Source organism: Erythrolamprus reginae, chromosome 2 (assembly GCF_031021105.1).
Source record: "Erythrolamprus reginae isolate rEryReg1 chromosome 2, rEryReg1.hap1, whole genome shotgun sequence".
NCBI classification, from domain to species: Eukaryota; Metazoa; Chordata; class Lepidosauria; order Squamata; family Dipsadidae; genus Erythrolamprus; species Erythrolamprus reginae.
In genome coordinates, this window is record NC_091951.1 from 180,125,794 (window position 1) to 180,146,685 (window position 20,892).

The following is a 20,892-nucleotide window of genomic DNA, read 5'->3' on the forward strand; positions in this document are numbered from 1 at the left end:
AGATCTTAATACAAAATCACAATACAGATAGGAAGAGAAGGAAAAAGGGTTGCAATGGTAGTGTAGCAACACCTGTTTCCTGGCAGTCAGTGGATGTTTTGGTTAAAAAGGAGCAATGGCTTAAATTTTCCCTGTCCAAGTTTTTTTAAGAGTCCAGTTTATATCTGTATATCTATCCGTTTTAGTATTCGGTGGAAATTCCTGGAGTTACAATTATGAGACAGTCCAACCGTTTCTTCTTTTGTGGTCACACATCAGGAAAGGTAATATCAATCTCCTTATTTCAACCTCCTGGATTCTGAGAGCTATAAGCAATTCTCATATATCTTAGCCTTTTTCATTAGGTCTCCCTGCGTGATCTCCGCACTTTTGCTGTAGAACATGAGTTTGATGCCTACTCAGGCAGTTTGTCCGATTTTGACGTCCATGGCAACCTGTTGGTGACGTGTGGCTTCTCCAGTCGAATGAATGGCCTAGCTTGTGATCGTTTCCTCAAGGTGTATGATTTACGCATGCTGCGAGCCATTACACCCCTACAGGTCCATATTGATCCTCTGTTTCTGAAGTTTATTCCTACCTACACATCTCGCTTGGCCATCATCTCCCAGACAGGCAAGTAGCCAGCTGAATTGTCCTCTGATCTCAAACTTTGATCGTCATTGTGCTGGAACTTTAGAATGCTACCATATTTGTTCAATACATAACCCTAGAACAGTGATGGCGAACCTTTTTTTCCTCCAGTGCCGAAATAGTGCACGTGCACGATATTGAACAGGGAGTCCCTATTTGGACTGGGAGTCACTGCTCACAGTCACTCATGCCCTCATCACCTCGAGATTCGACTACTGTAATGCTCTCTACATGGGGCTACCTTTGAAAAGTGTTCGGAAACTTCAGATCGTGCAGAATGCAGCTGCAAGAGCAATCATGGGCTTTCCCAAATATGCTCATGTAACACCAACACTTCGCAGTCTGCATTGGTTGCCAATCAGTTTCCAGTCACAATTCAAAGTGTTGGTCATCACCTATAAAGCCCTTCATGGCACCGGACCAGGGTATCTACGAGACCCCCTTCTGCCGCACGAATCCCAGCGACCGGTTAGGTCCCACAGAGTGGGCCTCCTCCAGGTCCCGTCAACAAAACAATGTCATTTGGTGGGGCCCAGGCGAAAAGCCTTCTCTGTGGCGGCCCTGGCCCTCTGGAACCAACTCCCCCCGGAGATTAGGATTGCCCCCACCCTCCTTGCCTTTCGTAAGCTCCTTAAAACCCACCTCTGCCATCAGGCATGGGGGAACTGAGATATACTTTCCCCCTAGGCCTTTACAATTCATGTATGGTATGTTTGTATGTATGTATGTTTGGTTTTACAATAAGGGTTTTTTAGTTGTTTTAGTATTGGATTTACATGCTGTTTTTTGTTACTGTTGTTAGCCGCCCCGAGTCTACGGAGAGGGGTGGCATACAAACCCAATAAATAAATAAAATAAATAAATAAATAAATTGCATGCGAGTGCCCACACCCATACTCAATACCTCTCCATGTGCCCATGGTCCCCCATTTCCTGACTTCCAGTGGGCCCCATAGACCCATTTTTCACCCTCCCCAGGCTTCAGAGGCTTTCATGGAGCTCGGGGAAGGCAAAAACGCCCTCTCCTGCCCCCCTGGAGGTGCTCTGGAAGCCCAAAAGGCCCTCTAAGAGCCTCCATAGGAGCCAGAAGTCAGCTAGCGTGTGCCGACATGTGTGCTGGAGCTGAGCTAGGGCAACGGCTTGTGTGCCAGGAAATATAGCTCCACGTGCCACGTTTAGCACATGTGCCATATTTTGCCATCACGGCTCTAGAAAATAAGCCAAGTCATGTGGGGAATGTTACGTTAAAAATCCAGAGAGAATCCATTTCTTTTTTTTTGTTTTCTGTTCTAGGTCAATGTCAGTTCTGTGAACCTACTGGATTAGCCAATCCTGCTGACATATTTCATGTTAATACAATGGGTCAGCTAATAATGAGCTTCGATGTGTCCTCCAGCAAACAAGCTATGGTTTTTGGAGACTCGGAAGGCTGTGTCCACTTGTGGGCTGATTCCCCTGAGATCACCTTCAACGCCTACTCCCGGGAAACTGACTTTGCCTTACCTTGCATCGTGGATACCCTGCCCCACCTTGACTGGAACCAAGATCTCATGCCCTTGTCGCTTATACCTGTACCTCTGACCACTGAGTCGTTGCTGTCTGACTGGCCTGCGGCCAATTCTATCCCCGCACCCAGGTACTTCTTCAACCTAAGAGTGGTAAAAAGAGGATAGAAGTTGTGTGAAAGTAGCATCATTTGAGATGGGGTGTTTGGTGGTATCCTCGTCACTGTTTGGGGAGCATAGCATTAAAAGGAATGGTTAAAGAAATTTGAAAAATGATTGGTTACCTATTTTGCAGACGAGCTCCACCTGTTGATGCAGATATCCTTCGGACCATGAAGAAAGTTGGCTTCATTGGATATGCTCCAAACCCCAGAACCAAAGTCCGGAATCAGGTAGCAAATTTGAGACCTGCTCATTTTAGGTGGGAGCTATAAATTAGTAGTACAGTGATACCTCATCTTACAAACCCCTCATCATACAAATTTTCGAGATACAAACCCGGATTTTTTTGCCTCTTCTTCCAAACTATTTTCACCTTACAAACCCAAGCCGCCGCCACTGGGATGCCCCACCTCCAGACTTCTGTTGCCAGCGAAGCGCTGTTTTTGTGCTGCTGGGATTCCCCTGAAGCTCCCCTCCATGGGAAACACCACCTCCGGACTTCCGTGTTTTTGTGATGCTTCAGGGGAATACCAGCAGCGCAAAAACGGGCGCTTTGCTGGCAACGGAAGTCCGGAGGTGGGGTTTCTCAGTGAGGGGAGCCTCAACGAAATCACAGCATCACAAAAACACGGAAATCCGGAGGTGGGATTTTGAGGACTTCCGTCTTTTTGCGATGCTGCAATTTCACTGAGGCTCCCCTCGCTGGGAAACCCCACTTCCGGACTTCTGTTGCCAGCGAAGCACCCATTTTTGTGCTGCTGGGATACCCCTGCTTGGATTCCCCTGCAGCATCACAAAAACACGAAAGTTTGGAGGTGGGGTTTCCCATGGAAAGGAGCCTCAGGGGAGTCCCAGCAGCGCAAAAACGGGCTCTTCGGCTGGCAAAAGCGGTGAGTTTTGGGCTTGCATGCATTAATCGCTTTTCCATTGATTCCTATGGGAATCAACGTCTTACAAACGTTTCACTTTACAAACCTCGTCCTGGAACCAATTAAGTTCGTAAGACAAGGTATCACTGTATTAATGACTGCCTCATAAGAGCTTGCTGTTTATAGTTATAGGTGGGGAATCCTACAAATAATACTGAATTAATGCTCTCAGGTTACCAGGGGCCACAGTGGCTCAGGTTGTTGCAAATTAGGAATCAGAGATATCTGATTTGTAAAAGGTCTTTTTCTCTGGTTGAGTTTGGGCAAGGGCATGAGATCCAGGTAAGCACAGTGTTGTTTCTTATTTGTGACATGCCTATGTAACATTCCTCATCCTCCTTTAATTGCAAAAAGTGTGGCATTGGTGTGTGGTTTAGAGCCAGATGGAAGGAGAAAGAAACAGCCATACGGGTTTGGGAGTTGAAGGATTTGTTATTTTCAACTATATCTGATGATTTTTGTGCATCTGTTTTGTTTGGCATTGCAAAATGTAAAATAGAAAAAGATAAACGGACAAACTGAAAATGGGGCTGTTCCTCTTTTCTGCAGATTCCCTACCGGTTAAAAGAGCTTGACAACGAATTTGATAACTTCAGTCAAGTCCCTGAATCCCCCATAGGAAGAGAAGAAGAGCCACGGATCTATATGGTGGCAAAGAAATACAGGAAGGTGCATTTTTAAGTGCTGCTCAGAGTCTTCACCTTTTTCGTTAGAGAAAGCTTTAAATATACTCAAGTGTGCAGAGGTAGAAAAAAATTAAAATAGCTGTCTTTTGCACCATACCTGATAAGTCTCAACCCCATCTGGAAAAAAAATGCTGAGCTTCTTTTGTTAGATTGTCACTATTTTTGAGCTGGGGAATTTAAAAATCTAAGGTCATAATCTACGGCTACTATGGCAATATCACATGCATAATATTGAAAGAGGGATTATGATATGAGAATTTTCGTGAATTATGATCTTTTTGCAAGGCACTGTAGGGAAGTATGTGTGAAAGAGAAAATAGTATTGAAGGCCTCTGACTTACTCTGTTTTGCTAATATATGTGTAATGTCCTTGTGGCTTTGTAAGATTGTCACACCAGAACATTTTTGGGGGGCTTGTCTTATTTAGGTCACAATAAAATATTCCAAGCTGGGCCTGGAAGACTTTGACTTCAAACATTACAATAAGACACTCTTTGCTGGTCTTGAGCCCCACATTCCAAATGCTTACTGCAATTGCATGATCCAGGTAAGCCCAGTGTTGTTTCTTATTTGTGCCATGCCTATGCCAACATTCCTCTTCCTCCTATAATTATATGTTTTCCTTCTTTTTTTTACAATAAATTTTATTAATTTTCATAAAATAGACAAAACAAACAAACATACATTTAACATAAAAGTGGGGTTGCAATTTCCCCGCTTATTCTAGAAGATAAATTTCAATACAGAAAAAAGAATACATTATTAATACTTTAAATCTACTTATTACTTTGAATGAAATTTGTTTAACCTTATATAATAAATCTTCATATATAGACTACATCCAACACAAAATTTAAAACATATTCATACTTCTACTATTCACCTATTCTTTTTACTTTTACTTCTTCTTCTATATTTATCCATATATACACTTTGCTCCAAATCTCATAAAATTATGTTTCCTCTTGATCTTTTAACCGTCTTGTCATCATATCCATTTCAGCGCAATCCAAAATTTTCTTAATAACCTCCTCTTCTTTGGGAATATTTTCCCCTTTCCAATTTTGTGCATATACTATCCTGGCCGCTATAATTATATGTTTTCCAATTGTATCTTTATAGGTTCTTTATTTCTTAGAGCCTGTGCGCTGTTTGGTCCAGAATCATTTGTGCCAGAAGGAATTCTGCCTCAGCTGTGAGTTGGGTTTTTTATTCCACATGTTGGATTTGTCCAGGGGAGACCCTTGTCAGGTAAAGATAAACAGATATTCATGTTCATCAGATCTTTCCATGATGGTAGGGAGCAAACAGAACCTTTGGTGCTTTGATCAAAGGTCATTTAGAAGACAACACAAGAAACCTTTTATAAAAGAGCATCAAGTGTAGGGTTCTATTAAGCTTTTGGAGCAAGGATGATGATTAATAGCCAGAAACCAAGTTTAGGACCTATAGTTCATCGGTTGGTTTATAGTTATTGAAAACTGAATATGATGGGTACAGCTGGGAAGAGTCAATTTCATAGAGGCATAGTATGTTAGAGCAATCCCAGGTGGAAGCTTTCTATCTGGGAGGAGCAAACTCTTTGACATCTGTCAAGCAGCACAGCGGTAGGACAGAATAGGGATTTATGGCTTCTGCGACACAATGATAAATGTTACATTTGTCAAAATGTGAATGTTTCAGGCATGGCAATTCGTTAGAAGAATTGCTAAGAGACATCTACACTTGATTTTCAGTACTGTATTGGTTTGTTTATATGTGGGCTTTGCCTATATTTACATTTTCTTTTGTTTTGACTGCCAGTATTTGCATTAGTAAATCTTAGTAAATCTTCAAGCAATATGATAAAATTTGGGGGGGGGTTGTGCTGGAAATTTTGTCAGTGCGTCCAGTATTTTTTTGGTACGGTAGTGCCAATAAGCACTAACAACAGTAGGGCCAGTTTATGCCACAGTCTTTCAAATTTGATTGTCAGATCTTGATACTTTGTGATGTTATCTATGTCTTCTATTATCCTGTACTGTTGCTGCATCAATTATTCAGTTTCTTCTTTTCAACCACAGTTAAATCTGGTGTCTTATTATCAAGACCTTTTTTTTTTTTTTTTTTTTTGGTATTTGGAAACCCTGCGCTACTTTCAGCTTTTTTTTTTTTCCACTTATATGTTACCATCAATTTTTCGTTACTGGCTCATGATAATTTTTACAGATGTTCCAATGAATCATTTTAACAACTATATTACGTTGTTTATAATCAGTTTGTGTAATCTTTTTGCATGAACTGATTGTGTAGTCTACTGTTTCTTCTACTTTGCATAATCTGGTCTTTGAATCATTTGGCAATTTTTAAATTCTGAGCTTGATTGTACTCGTTTGAATTGCTTGTTTTTGCAGAATCAAATCCAAGCCTTCAGTAATATTACAGTTGTAAGCTATTGCCGGGTTTTATCTTTATCCATTTTCCCCTCAGTCTTTTTGTGGGAATTGCCTTTGTACTGTTTTTCTTGCCAGCATATTGTTCACATTTTTTCTCACTCTTTTCATGTATTCTTTACAAATCATATATTTTTAACTTACCCATGCTTGATGTTATTCAATTTTAAAATACCCAGAGATTTGCAGACTTCATCCTGATGGCTCCTGATTGTTTGGTCATTCGACATTTCAGTTCCATTACGTTTTGTGATTTTTACCCCAGTTTATTTCAACTATAGCATATTATCTCTGGGACCGCCTTCTGCTGCACGAATACCAGCGACCAGTTAGGTCCCACAGAGTGGGTCTTCTCTGGGTCCCGTCAACTAAACAATGCCGCTTGGCGGGACCCAGGGAAAGAGCCTTCTCTGTGGTGGCCCCGGCCCTCTGGAACCAACTCCCCCCAGAGATTAGAATTGCCCCCACCCTCCTTGCCTTTCGTAAGCTACTTAAAACCCGCCTCTGCCGCCAGGCATGGGGGAATTGAGATTCCCTTTCCCCCTAGGCCTTTACAATTTATGCATGGTATGTCTGTATGTATGTTTGGTTTTTATATTAATGGGTTTTTAATCATTTTTAGTATTGGATTATTATTGTACGCTGTTTTATGATTGCTGTTAGCTGCCCCGAGTCTTCGGAGAGGGGCAGCATATAAATCCAATAAATAAATAAATAAATATTTCTCTAGGACAAATTCCATTCCATAGGTTTTGGCAAAGTGCCCATTGTAGCTATGGTCCATTGAAACTTTTGGATAATGCTATCTAGCAGGATGAGGAAGATTTTGCCACAAATAGCATTCCTTGCAAACAGGAAGGAGAGTACCACTGCCAGTCAATTTGGGCCTATTTTGCCTCATGCCCCGTAGGTGCAATAGAAGCCTCGTTTTTCTCTCAAGCACGCTAATATTCTATCTGACCAAGGATCTCTAATTTAGAAAGAGTCTGCAAACCAACATAGTGTAGCCTGCACTCCATCAATTTGGAAGACCATGTCGTATACCGACACTCATCATAAACTTATTCATTATCTTTCTCTAAAGACTGTTGAGTCCCCGTTTTGGCCAGCCAGGAAGGACGTCTCCGTGACGTCAAAGCTCTGCCCCTGGAATTCCCTATTGGGATTCCCCACCTCTGTTTGAGCCTCCCGACCGGCCGAGAGCTCCGCGGCTCTTCTGCAAAGGGTACAGGCAGGCGGCGGCGCTTCTCGATGGCCTCCCAAACCAAAACGCCAAACCCGAACTTTTGCCGAACTTCTGGGTTCGGTGTTCGGGCGGCGGGTTCGTAAGGCGAAAAAAGTTCATAAGAAGAGGCAAACATTTTCCGAACCCCGGGTTCGTATCTCGAAAAGTTCGTATGACGAGGGGTTCGTATCGCGAGGTACTACTGTATATATATATATAATTTTCTCTTGCCTTCCTTTGTCTCAGGGGAGTAATTTTCTGCGTGCCTTCCGCACCATCCCAGAAGCAGCTGCTTTGGGATTGATCTTGGCTGATTCGGATGAAGCTAAAGGGAAGGTGAACTTAGGCCGGTTGATTCAAAGCTGGAACAGATTCATTCTGACCCAGCTCCACCAGGAGACTCAAGAGCAGGAAGGCCCTCAGGCTTACCGAGGCATTGGGTGCAGGTAACAAACCCTCTGTGATGCACTTGCCATGTCTTGTCTTGATCTGCTCTCTGTGCTTCCGAAAATGAAAAAGTCTTAAGGGTCAGAGTGATATTTAATAATTATTCATTTGAACTAATAACCAAGCAAAGAAAAATGAGTTGTACAATATATATACTGATCATAAAATACACTGCTCAAAAAAATAAAGGGAACACTTAAACAACACACTATAACTCCAAGTAAGTCAAACTTCTGTGAAATCAAACTGTCCACTTAGGAAGCAACACTGACTGACAATCAATTTCACATGCTGTTGTGCACATTCAACTTTGTACAGAACAAAGTATTCAATGAGAATATTTCATTCATTCAGATCTAGGATGTGTTCTTTGAGTGTTCCCTTTACTTTTTTGAGCAGTGTATTTCTGCAACTTGCTGCTTAACATTTTCAGTTCTCTAACAACATCTCTAAATTGAGGTGTTGTTGTGGTTCTCAACCTGAGAAACGTTAAGATGTGAGATGTTTAACTTCCAGAATTCCCATGCTGACTGAGGAATTCTGGGGGTCGAAGTTCACACATCTTAATATTGTTGAGAAACACTGGACTATTGCAAGGAAGGAAGTTCGCTCTTGGGGAGTGAATATTGATGGAGCAAAGTATTGAGCTAAACTTTAATTGTTGCAGCCTTGGTCTGAGCTGTGTGTATGCAGTTAACGTATCCCTCAATCCTTCTAGATGTGTACCTGTTCTGGCTTATTGTTTTGTGGTTCATTCATTAGTAGACTTTGAAGTTATTGGGTTGGGGGGAATAAGCAGAAGTCTGTCTGCCTTGGCCTTGTGCTCCTGGATATCGTCTCATTACATTCTCTACTGCAGTGTTTCCCAACCTTTTTTGAGCCGCGGCACATTATTCATATTTTCAAAATCCTGGGGAACATTGAAAGGGGGGGTGGGGGGTGGGGGGTGGGCTAAAGAAAAGTTTGGACAAAAAAACCCTCTCTCTTCCTCCCTTTCGCTCTATTTCTCCCTCTTTCTCTCTTTTCCTTCCTTCCCTTCTTTCTCTCTCTCCATCCCTCTTTCTTTCTTCCTCTCTTTTTTGCTCTTTCTCTCTCCCTCCTTCCCTTCCTCTGTCTTTCTCTCTCTCTTGCTATCTCTTTCTTGCTTTTTTCTCTCTTTCTTGCTCTCTCTGTCTCTTTCACTGTCTCTTGCTATATGTCTCTTTCTTTGCCTCTCTTGCTATCTCTCTGTCTCTCTTGCTATGTCTCTCTTTCTTTCTTTCTTTCTCTCTCTCTGCCTCTCTTGCTATGTCTCTCTTTCTCTCTTGCTATGTCTCTCTTTCTTTCTCTTTCTCTCTCTGCCTCTCTTGCTATGTCTCTCTTTCTCTCTTGCTATGTCTCTCTTTCTTTCTCTCTCTCTGCCTCTCTTGCTATGTCTCTCTTTCTTTTTCTCTCTCTCTGCCTCTCTTGCTATGTCTCTCTTTCTTTTTCTCTCTCTCTGCCTCTCTTGCTATGTCTCTCTTTCTCTGCCTCTCTTGCTGCCTCTCTTTCTCTCTCTGTCTCTTTCTCTGCCTCTCTTGCTGTCTCTCTGCCTCTCTTATATGTCTCTCTTTCTTTCTCTCTCTCTCTCTCAGCTGACTGCAAGCGGGAGCCCTGACGGCAGCTGGACGTGCTGTTGGACGCCGTATATGCCAAGCCCGCAGCGCCAGCAGTACGGCGTCCAGCAGCACGTCCAATCGCCACCGTCAGGGCTCCCACTTGCAGTCAGCTGAGAGAGAGAGAGAGAGAGAGAGAGAGAGCTCCCGCCGCCTGGAGCTCCCTCTCGCCGCCGCCATCTCCCCGCGACTGCCTGCGGCCGCTGCAGCCACCGCCCCCGCTCCCCCCGCCAGTGCCCTCCCGCCGGGCCCCAAAGGACACTTGCCGCCGACGCCAGGGCCCGGCGGGAGGGCACTGGCGGGGGGACCGGGGGGGTGCGGCTGCAGCTGGGAAAGGGAAAGGCGCAGGGAGGGAAGGCGCAGGGAGGGAAGCTGCCTGCCCGCCTGCCTCGGGGAGCCGCGCTTGCAGCCGCAAACCAAAAGGGCAACCCCCGCGCGCTCCCCAGCCCCGGCCCGCCTCTGCGCCCCCGCCCGGCCCGCGCTCTCTCCTGTCCTCTCCTGCCCGATGTCGTGGTTTCCGGCGCTCTCCTGCTGGGCCCCAAAGAAGGAAGGCGGGAAAAAGGCACGAAGAACGAAGCTCTCCTTCTTCTTCCTGCCTTCCTTCTTTGGGGCTCAGCAGGAGAGCGCCGGAAACCGTGGCATCGGGCAGGAGCCGGGGGACAGCTGCGAGCGGGCGCTCCAGGTCGGCACCGGCAGCGCCCCGCCCAGCTGGAGCTTCCGTAGCTCTGCGGCACACCTGGCAGTGTCTCGCGGCACACTACTGTGCTGCGGCACACCGGTTGGGAAACGCTGCTCTACTGATCTAGTTGTGTTTCTTCTAGCAACTTTGGATCTTCTGGGGACTCGGTCATTGGGCAGCTTTTCAGCTGTGAAGTGGAGAATTGCAGTATGTGCCGCTGTGGCAAAGAGACAGTCCGAGTCTCTTCTACTCTCCTGTTTACTCTCTCTTATCCTGAGAACAATGGTAAGGGGTTTCAGAAGTACAGTGTTCCCTCAATTTTCACGGGGGATGCGTTCCGAGACTGCCTGCGAAAATCAAATTTCCGCAAAGTAGAGATGCGGAAGTAAATACACTATTTTTGGCTATGAACAGTATCACAAGTCTTCCCTTAACACTTTAAACCCCTAAATTACAATTTCCCATTCCCTTAGCAACCATTTAGATTATTACTCACCATGTTTATTTATTAAAGTTTATTAAAAAATATTTATTAAAGGGGGATGAAAGTTTGGCGATGACATATGATGTCATCGGGCGGGAAAAACCGTGGTATAGGGGGGGGGAAACCGTGAAGTATTTTTTAATTAATATTTTTGAAAAACCGTGGTATAGACTTTTCGCGAAGTTTGAACCCGCGAAAATCGAGGGGACACTGTATAATGATAGAGTAAACATGGTGTGGACTGGAACTAGATTTGTCTCATAATATGGGGCAGCAAATGTGAAATGCTTGAGGTTTTACAAGTACCTTTTGTGATTCATAGTGCCTCAACCCCTATCTTTTAGAGAAAGATTGGATTAAAATTTTTAAAAATATAATTAAAAATTATTCCTAGAACATCAGTCAGTTGTTAGAAAAGTTCTAAGCTATTCTGTCAGAACAAGAAATCTGGAAGTAAGACTTTTCAAATAACTACAGCTTTATTGCATGCTAACGCTCTCTACAAGAATCTGAACAACTTAACAGTCAAAGCAAATTATAATAGATAACTGTCAGTGGAATTCAAGGTGGGCTAGACTAAGATCTCTTATGGGCACAAAGAGGTGATGACACGCTTGCCCCTTCCCTTGGACTCATCTCCTACATGTTCACTCATTTCGCTAACCAAACTTCATAAATCTTAACATCTCAAACCATATATCAGATATTTAGTTGTTGCAATTTGTTTGGTTGAGCCTAAGTTAAATTCTGAGCAACAAATGGGAGGGGGGGGGTTTCTGTTATTTGATTTTTGTAGCAGTTTCTCCCTTTGCCATTTTTACCTTGTTACTCAAACCATTTTGCATTTTATAGTGATACTTTTAATTTTATACTTAAATATAAATGTGCTGTAAGAAACATACCAAGTTCATAAAGTGATTGAAACAAGAATTTTGATTTCTCAGTGCCAGGTTTCTAGAGCATAATACAGTTGGTTGGTTGGTTGGTTGGTTGGTTGGTTGGTTGGTTGGTTGGTTGGTTGGTTGGTTGGTTGGTTGGTTGGTTGGTTGGTTGATTGGATAAAATATGTTTTGCTTGCATGAGCAAACAAGACTAGTTTGTCTGCCCTAATTTAAATAATTTCTACCACGCTCATCTATCAAACAGATCCAAGAGATTGATTAAAAAATAACATAATCCACTCGTTCACAGAATTTTAAAACACATGATGCAAAAAAAGAAAAGAGATTTTAAGAATAGGAAGACAACTCTTAAAAAACTATGTTAATGTGGTATGCATGCATGAAACAATCATATCAATAACACTGAAGCAATTAATTAACCGTAGCTAGCTTATATTTCCATAGGTTGCTCATATTTTTAAAAATATCAAGTAACATTTTGCCAACAATTTAAAAATTGTTGGCAAAAATCAGTTTTCAAATTTATTTATTTCCTTCTAGAGCAAGCCTAGGCCTTATGCCAGGATAGAAGTGAATACAGTAGTCCCTCGCTATACCGTGCTTCACCTACTGCGGCTTCACTTCATTGCGGGTTTTCAAGAAATATTAATGAGAAAAATCATTCGCGGATCTTCGCTGGTTCGCGGGTTTCTGAGGAAGTCGATCGGCAGATTTAAACAGCACGCCGAACTTGATCGGCAGGTTTTTTTAAAAAAAATGTATCTAAAATTGTAAATACTGTATTTAAATACAGTACTGTATCTAAAATAAATACTGTGTGGGAACAGTTTATAAACACTTAAAACAATAAAAACTTACCAAACAATTACAGTGTACAATATAAATACTTAAATAAGTACTATCAGTTGATAAATTCCCCATCGCGGATTTCACCTATTGCGGCCGGGTCTGGAACGTAACACCAGCGATAGGTGAAGGACTACTGTAATGTGTATACATGATTCTTGTCAATGGCCTAAAACAATTTGCTACTTGCCAAGATGGTGCTCATAGTGACAAAGTTCAAGATTCCTGAGAAGACAGTTGTTGGAACCAAGCTTCTCAACTGGTCTAGGCAACTATTTCTTGGTGCCATCTACTTTTCTTCAGCGGGGTTCATTTTCTGCCTCATGTACCTCAGACTCATGATGCTTGATCTCCAATTCTAATCTTTACAGCCATGCCAATACATTCTTTCTGTGCTTCCATCTTTCCCAGATAAAATAATGGATTATGAATTTGCCCAGATATTAAAAAGAAGCATTTGTCTGGAACAGAACACTCAGGCCTGGTGTGAGAACTGTGAGAAGTATCAACCCACAGTAAGTGATGAGGGAAGAAGCGTTGGGTAGAACAAGGCCATAAGAGGTCTGTAACACCAATACATATAAATCTTTAGATATAGCATACAGCCATACTATCTGGGATTGTTTTGAGGAGGGGAATTGTGCATTTGATTGACAGCTGACCAGGTGGAAGTATGATCCCAGTATCTATGGCAAGATCTATGGTAAATCAATTTTAATGATAAAATACTAAGTAGATAATTTAAAGGAGGAAAGTATTTCCCCCCTCTCCCCTAATTTCGCTATCAATTTTTCTATGAAAATACAACTGCTGAAAGATCAAAATAGTGATCCTTAGTTTGATCAGAGCATGCCCATAATTAGGCATTACCAAATAAAGTTACAAAAATTAAATTTATTTATTTTTTAGATTTCTAAGCCACCCACACCTTTCAGATTCTGGGTGGCGTACAATCCCTAAAAATAAACCATTCATTTCTTCTTGTCTGGAACTAGGTGGTATTGCTCAGCACCCCCTTAAATCTGTGCCATTGTGTCAATATTACACAACAACATCCGTCTCTTCCTCTCTCTCTCTCTGTGCCATTCCAGGTCCAGACACGCAACATCCGCTGTCTGCCAGATGTGTTAGTCATTAATTGTGAAGTCAACAGCTCCAAGGAAGCAGAATTTTGGAAGGTGCAAGCTGAGGTAGGGCGATGCACACGTACGTTGTTTTCCATTGCTATTATTTTCTTTACATGCAATCCCCTCTCAGATGGCATCAAACAATGCATTGGCAAGCAGTTCACCGTCTCTGCTTCATGAACATTCAAGACCCTTACTCCATTTTTAATGCCTCCAGTTTTACAGATAGGACCTCAAGATAATCCAAAATAAGGAAGTCAATTTCCGGTGATCAGTTATCAAGATGTGTTCTGGGAAATTGGCCGTAGACTTTCTTAACTTTGTGTCTGTGTGTGTGTGTGAGAGAGAGAAAGAGAGATATTAATTGACTCCACACAAATTCTTGAGGAGCTAGAAGCTTGGGGAATAAGCCAGAAGTGTAATTGGCAAAGTGAAGTAAAATGTGTCCCCCCATACAACGTGTTGAGAAGCAGTTGGAGAAACATAGAAACATAGAAGATTGACGGCAGAAAAAGACCTCCTGGTCCATCTAGCCTGCCGTTATACTATTTCCTGTATTTTATCTTAGGATGGATCTATGTTTATCCCAGGCATGTTTAAATTCAGTTACTGTGGATTTACCAACCATGTCTGCTGGAAGTTTGTTCCAAGCATCTACTACGCTTTCAGTAAAATAATATTTTCTCATGTTGCTTCTGACCTTTCCCCCAACTAACCTCAGATTGTGCCCCCTTGTTCTTTTGTTCACTTTCCTATTAAAAACACTTCCCTCCTGAACCTTATTTAACCCTTTAACATATTTAAAGGTTTCGATCATGTCCCCCCTTTTCCTTCTGTCCTCCAGACCAGTGTTTTTCAACCAGTGTGCCGCGGCACACTAGTGTGCCGTGAGACATGGTCAGGTGTGCCGCAAAGCTCAGAGAGAGGAAAAAAAACAAGAGAGAGAGAAAGAAAGCAAGAGAGAGAGAGAGAAAGAGAAAGAGAGAAAGAAAGAGCAAGAGAGAGAGAAAGCAAGCAAGCAAGAGAGATAGAAAAAAACAAGAGAGAGAGAAAGAAAGCAAAAGAGGGAGAGAAAGAAAGCAAGAGAGAGAGAGAGTAAAAGAAGAAAGAGAGAAAGAAAGAGGGATGGAGAGAGAAAAAAGAGGGAGGGAGAGAGAAATAGAGCGAAAGGGAGGAAAAGAGAGAAATTTTTTTGTCCAAACTTTTTTTAGCTGCCCCCCCTCTCCACTCAATGTGCCCCATGGTTTTGTAAATGTAAAAAATGTGCCGCGGCTCAAAAAAGGTTGAAAATCAATGCTCCAGACTATACAGATGGAGTTCACTCAGTCTTTCCTGATAAGTTTTATGCTGAAGACCTTCCACCATTTTTGCAGCCCGTCTTTGGACCCGTTCAATTTTATCCATCTCTTTTTATTTAGCGACCGTTCAACAGCACCAAAAACCCCCACATACGCCCGTTTTTCACACCTATGACTTTTGTAGCATCCCCTTCATCATGGAATCAAAATTCAGACCTTTGGCAACCGACTCATACTTACGACCGTTGCTATGTCCCAAGGTCACGTGATCCCCTTTAGGGGGAAAACCAGGTTGATGTCACAACCAGGTTGCCAAATTATCAACCACACTTCACAACGGTGGTGAGAACGGCCGCAAAATGAGGACTTCTCCAATCTTGATCTATTGACATCCACTTGACTTGGTGGTAAACAAAAGCATTTAAATATCTATGGAATTTAGATTTAGATTTCTGTGCTTCAGGTTCATACTTTCTTTGACAGCATGCTTTTAAGAAGAAGATGTTGAAGAAGGGCTGCCTGGAATTCCCCAAAAGTAGAGAAATAACTGTTGGAGAATGGTAAGTATCGCTTCTATCCAAGGAATCTCTACTTTTTCCTAACAGTTTGTCCTGACCTTACCGTTCCTTAATGATAGTCCTTGTTATTGAATACATAACCACTTCTACCTTGTTCTTAATTATACCAAGACATATAACTTAAGGACAGAGAAAGACACTGAAGCAGTAAAATTGCAATTATAGTGCAGATGGAAAAGTGCAGTTATGCACAAAGACTATGGAATCGGCCCATTTGTAATAATGGATGATGAGATAATTAATGCTATTTCTCGCTGAACTAACCAGTCTCATTTCTTTGGCTGGCAGTTTGGGCAAAGGGAAAAAAAAATCAATCTGCTACTCAGCCCTGTTCACTGATAATTCCTTCTATCTCTGTGATATTGATTGGTGTTTGCTTTGCTTTCAGGAAGGAGCTAGGAATGGCTGAGGGGGGTCACTCTTACACCTCCATTGAAGAGCTAAAGAACATCTGGATTCCTTATTCCATCAAGATGAAGCTCTCCAAGAACAAGGAGTTGGAGGTTTACAACTGGGATCAAAACAGTGAAGTAAAATATTATTTGTTTACAAGAAAGCACTTCCTTAAAATACTTTCCTTATACCTGACTTAAATATGAAATGTTTTCTCGGTATCCTAGTTCTTATGAATGCTCCCAAGCCAAGTGGCTGTGTTGCATAGGACCATTGCCCACTTTTAAGAGGGAATGCTTAAATTATCCCAGAAAAAAAATTAAGTATTTAATTTTCAAAAGCCGAGGCAGGTGAGGGCTCCCCTCTCCTCGCTCATTTGCTTTGTAGCCAACATCTTTCCTTCGCTGTGGTGACTCCTCAGCTGCCCAGAGCAAAGGGAGTGTTTCTTTTCTCTGGGCAGTGGCAGAAGTTTATTCCCTGTCCAAGCATCCAGAAAAAGGAAAATGCTTCGCTCTGGACTGCCAAAGCTTCCTTAAGTGCCATCAAAAGGCCTACCTGGCAGTCCAGATGGCCGGGATTAAAGGGGGAATGACAGGAAACTGGCCGGGCCTTCATGCCATTCTCAAATTTCCTGGGAAATTTTTCCGGGCTCGGGTTCTTAAGTAGAAAAGGGTTCTTAAGTAGAGGCAAAAAAATCTTGAACACCCGGTTCTTATCTAGAAATTTTCTTAAGTAGAGGCATTCTAAAGTAGAAGTACCACTGTATTTGTTTTTTATTCCACCATAAAAATATTAACACAGCTTGCAAATAAAAGCTTGTAAAGTTTTTTCCTACATGGTAATTGGAGCGATTTGGATCAGTTTTGGTCACCACAATATAAAAAAATGTTGATAATACAGAGAAGAGCAACCAAGATGATTAGGGAACTGGAGGCTAAAACATATGAAGAACGGTTGCAGAAATTGAATATGCCTAGTCCAGTGTTTCCCAACCTTGGCAACTTGAAGAGATCTGGAATTCAACTCCCAGAATTCCCCAGCCAGCATTTGCTGGCTGGGGAATTCTGGGAGTTGAAGTCCAAATATCTGGCCTAGTCTAATGAAAAGGAGGGCTAGTGGTCAGATCATAGTGGTGTTCCCAATATTTGAGAGGCTGCTACAAAGAAGAGGGAGTCAACGTCATTTCCAAAGCACCTGAAGACAAAACTAGAAGCCATGAATGGAAGCTGATCAAGGAGAAGCAACCTAGAAGTAAGGAGAAATTTCCCGACAATTAGAATAATTAATCATGAAAATGACTTGCCTCCCAGAAGTTGTGGGTGCTCCAACACTGGAGGGGTTTTTTTTAGAAGAGATTGGACAACCATTTGTCAGAAATGGTATAGAAGTCCTGCTTGAGCAGGAGGTTGAACTAGAAGACCTCTAAAATCCCTTCCAACTCTATTATTCTGTTATCTAGGCCTGCCTAGCAATCTCTTTATTAAGGTGGGGATAGGCAGACTTCAGGATTGGTGCATCCTTTCTTCCATTATCCCAGAGCAAGATGGAAAACAGTGGCTCAATGAACTTTCAAAGATACGAAATTAAAGATAGGATACTTTTGCATGTAGGAATTCAGTTTCAGCTTGAGAACTTATACACAATCATTCGTATTTGATTTTTCCTTGAAACTATCTTCCTAAAACAACCCAGTTTTATGGAGAAATATCATTAATTGTAATAAGCAATCCATCTGGGTTACGTTTACCAATCTGTTGTAAATCCTCATAAAAATTGCCAGTAAATCCTAACGAGCCATCATGGTGCAATGGTTAGAATGCCGTACTGCAGGCTAATTCTGCTGATTGCCAAGCAACCTCCCATTTTTCCGAGGTCTATATAATGAGAACGCAGATAGTTGGGTGCAATAGACTGACTCTGTAAATCGCTTAGGGAGGGCTGTAAAAGCACTGTGAAGTGGTATATTATTATTATTATTATTATTATTATTATTATTATTATTATTTATTAGATTTGTATGCCGCCCCTCTCCAAAGACTCGGGGCGGCTCACAACAATAGTAAAAACAATGTCAAAGAACAAATCTAATATTAAAAAGAAACCCATATAAAACGCCTCATTTAAAACCGAACAACACATACATACCAATCATAAAATATAAAAGCCTAGTGAGGAGTCTCAGTTCCCCCATGCCTGGCGATATAGGTGGGTCTTGAGTAATTTACGAAAGACGAGGGTGGGAGCAATTCTGACCTCCGGGGGGAGTTGATTCCAGAGGGTTGGGGCCGCCACAGAGAAGGCTCTTCCCCTGGGGCCCACCAAACGACATTGTTTTGTCGACGGGACCCGGAGAAGGGCAACTCTGTGGGACCTTATCAGCCGCTGGGATTCGTGCAGTAGCAGGCATCTCCGGAGATACTCTGGTCCAATGCCATGTAGGGCTTTAAAGGTCATAACCAACACTTTGAATTGTGACCGGAAATTGATCGGCAGCCAGTGCAGGCCACGGAGTGTTGTAGAAACGTGGGCGAATCTAGGAAGCCCCACGATGGCTCTCGCGGCCGCGTTCTGCACGATCTGAAGTTTCCGAACACTTTTCAAAGGTAGCCCTATGTAGAGAGCGTTGCAGTAATCGAACCTCGGGGTGATAAGGCGACAGTGAGCAATGACTCCCCGTCCAAATAGGGCCACAACTGATGCACCAGGCTAATTGGTGCTAGTGTTCCCTCTAATTTTTTGGGGGGTGGGCGGAAAAGTATAGTGTCTGAGCGGCAGTCCCTTCGGGACTGGGCGGCACAGAAATAATAAATAAAGAAATAAACAAGCAAGCAAGCAAACAAACAAATAAAAAACCCACCCTGTTTTGCCTGAGAGAATTTCAAAATAAAATACTGTACTGTGTGTCTATAACAGTGAGCTCATAATAGGGCAACTCTATCAATATCAAAATGCCACTTAAATAGTTGAGCTAGTTTCAAACTAGATTTTGATTTTCTTTCTCTCTTCCTTACTCCCATTCTTTTTCTTTCTCTTTTCCTTCCTCTCTTTTTTCTATCTGTTTCTCTCTCTTCCTCTCTCTCTCCTTCCCTCTCACTCTTTCCCTCTCGGCTTCTGGGCAGGTTTGGAAAACTCTGAGTTGATGATGATTTTTAAGTGAGCGATTGCTCACTGCTCAGCTTAGAGGGAACTATGATTGGTGCTAGAGCTATTTTCATCCAATCTCTTCCTGTCATACTATACAATCCAAGCCAGATTTGTATGCTGAGAAGTGGCTCTCATTCACTGCAATGGGACTTATTCCCAGGAAAATGCAGATAAGACTGTACCTACCTCTCTATACTCTCCTAGCATAAATTAAAGACAATAGTTATACATTCACTACAAAATTATTTGAAGATTGAGAATAGTGGAATAATGTAGACAGTTACCGTACTTTGGCCTGATCCTCAGCAAGAGGTATCAGAAATAAAAGTGATTGCAGGGACAATTAAGCTGGCCTGCCTGCTAATGGTTGAGCTATTATATTACAGCAGTAGCACTGGTGATAGATGGAAGGCTGGATAAGTCCAGGCAAATGAAAACATGAAGCCGCAGAAACCACTAGCCACCAAACTTTTTTTATGTACAGGTAGTCCTCAATGTCAACTTGCAAAGATTTCAAGTTGCTGGGAGAAGGCTAACTGCCCTAACTGTAAATGCATTCCACAAATGTTTCTTTTACAGATTGTGTCCTAAGCTAACGGAGTCAGAAGGAGGGCTGTGGGGGTCACAACCCGTCAACTTGATTAATTGGAGGATGTGATTTTATGACATCGCCAATGAGAAGTGGGGGAAGGAAGGTCATGACGATGTGCAGCCTGCGTGAACTCCAAATTACCAAATTGTCTTTGTATTTCTTTGAGACTTTATCTCCCGGCTCCAGAATTAATTGGAGCCTCTGTTTGGAAACGTCCCACTTGACTTACAGTGTTCCCTTGACTTTCGCAGGGGATGCATTCCAATACCGCCCGCGAAAGTCAAATTTCCACGAAGTAGAGATGCGGAAGTAATTACACTATTTTTGGCTATGAACAGTATCGCAGGACATCCCCTAACACTTTAAACCCCTAAATTACAATGTCCCATTCCCTTAACAACCTTTAGATTATTACTCACCATTATGACTGGTACTCACCATTGAAGAAGATACTTAATGATCCTGATAATTATTAACATAATTATTTATTAACAATAATTATGACATCAAGGGCGGGAAAAACCATGGTGTAGAAAAAAAACCCACAAAGTATTTTTTAATTAATATTTTTTGAAAAACCATGGTATAGACTGTTTGCGAATGTCGGATGCGCAAAAGTCAAGGGAACACTGTACAACCATAATTGAGCCCAGGGTTTATGTCGCTAAGTGTTATTAAATGGGTTTGTCCCATTTTACAACCTTTCTTGCCACAGTTGTTAAGTGAATCATCGCAGTTGTTAAAATTAGGAACATCGTTGTTAATCTGGCTTCCCCATTGGCTTTGCTTGTCAGAAGGTGGCGAAAGGGGATCCCACAACCCCTGGGGACACTGCAACCATTCATAAATATGAATCAATTGCCAAGGGTCTAAATTTGGATTGTGTGTCTATGGGGATGCTGCAATGGTGAAAAAATGGTCATAAGTCACTTTTTTTCAGCGCTGTTCAGTATTGGGCTCCTACATTTGTGGGGGGAGGGGATGGGTGTTCCGGTAGGAAAAGTGGTGACGCACAGGCAACTCTGGGTGACAGGTGGGTGGGTGCATCAGAGTGAGATTTTGCTTCTGCGCATGCCCAGAAGCAAAATACCCGTGAAAATCTTGCAAGGGCCACATGAGATTTCAGTGATTTTTGGCGAGATTTTGCTTCCGCACATGCCCGGAAGCAAAAAAACCATGAAAATCTCACAAGTGTGTGC

The 20,892-nt window shown here is 42.4% G+C and overlaps 1 protein-coding gene across 4 annotated transcripts in view; it reads left to right on the forward strand.

Moving 5' to 3' along the window:
• Positions 1 to 20,892, forward strand: part of PAN2 (poly(A) specific ribonuclease subunit PAN2) — a 53,801-nt gene that overhangs the window by 14,264 nt on the left and 18,645 nt on the right. For all 4 annotated transcript variants that reach the window (XR_011558111.1, XM_070740648.1, XM_070740647.1 and 1 more), the window contains exons 5-17: positions 186 to 263; positions 345 to 612; positions 1,924 to 2,266; positions 2,431 to 2,527; positions 3,776 to 3,895; positions 4,340 to 4,459; positions 5,035 to 5,163; positions 7,816 to 8,015; positions 10,472 to 10,614; positions 12,973 to 13,076; positions 13,653 to 13,751; positions 15,470 to 15,546; positions 15,953 to 16,094. Coding sequence is in view for 3 of the 4 variants with exons in the window: in XM_070740648.1 (XP_070596749.1) it covers positions 186 to 263; positions 345 to 612; positions 1,924 to 2,266; positions 2,431 to 2,527; positions 3,776 to 3,895; positions 4,340 to 4,459; positions 5,035 to 5,163; positions 7,816 to 8,015; positions 10,472 to 10,614; positions 12,973 to 13,076; positions 13,653 to 13,751; positions 15,470 to 15,546; positions 15,953 to 16,094 (1,920 nt within the window). In the remaining variant the exon portion in view is untranslated. The remainder of the gene's footprint in view (positions 1 to 185; positions 264 to 344; positions 613 to 1,923; positions 2,267 to 2,430; positions 2,528 to 3,775; positions 3,896 to 4,339; positions 4,460 to 5,034; positions 5,164 to 7,815; positions 8,016 to 10,471; positions 10,615 to 12,972; positions 13,077 to 13,652; positions 13,752 to 15,469; positions 15,547 to 15,952; positions 16,095 to 20,892) is intronic.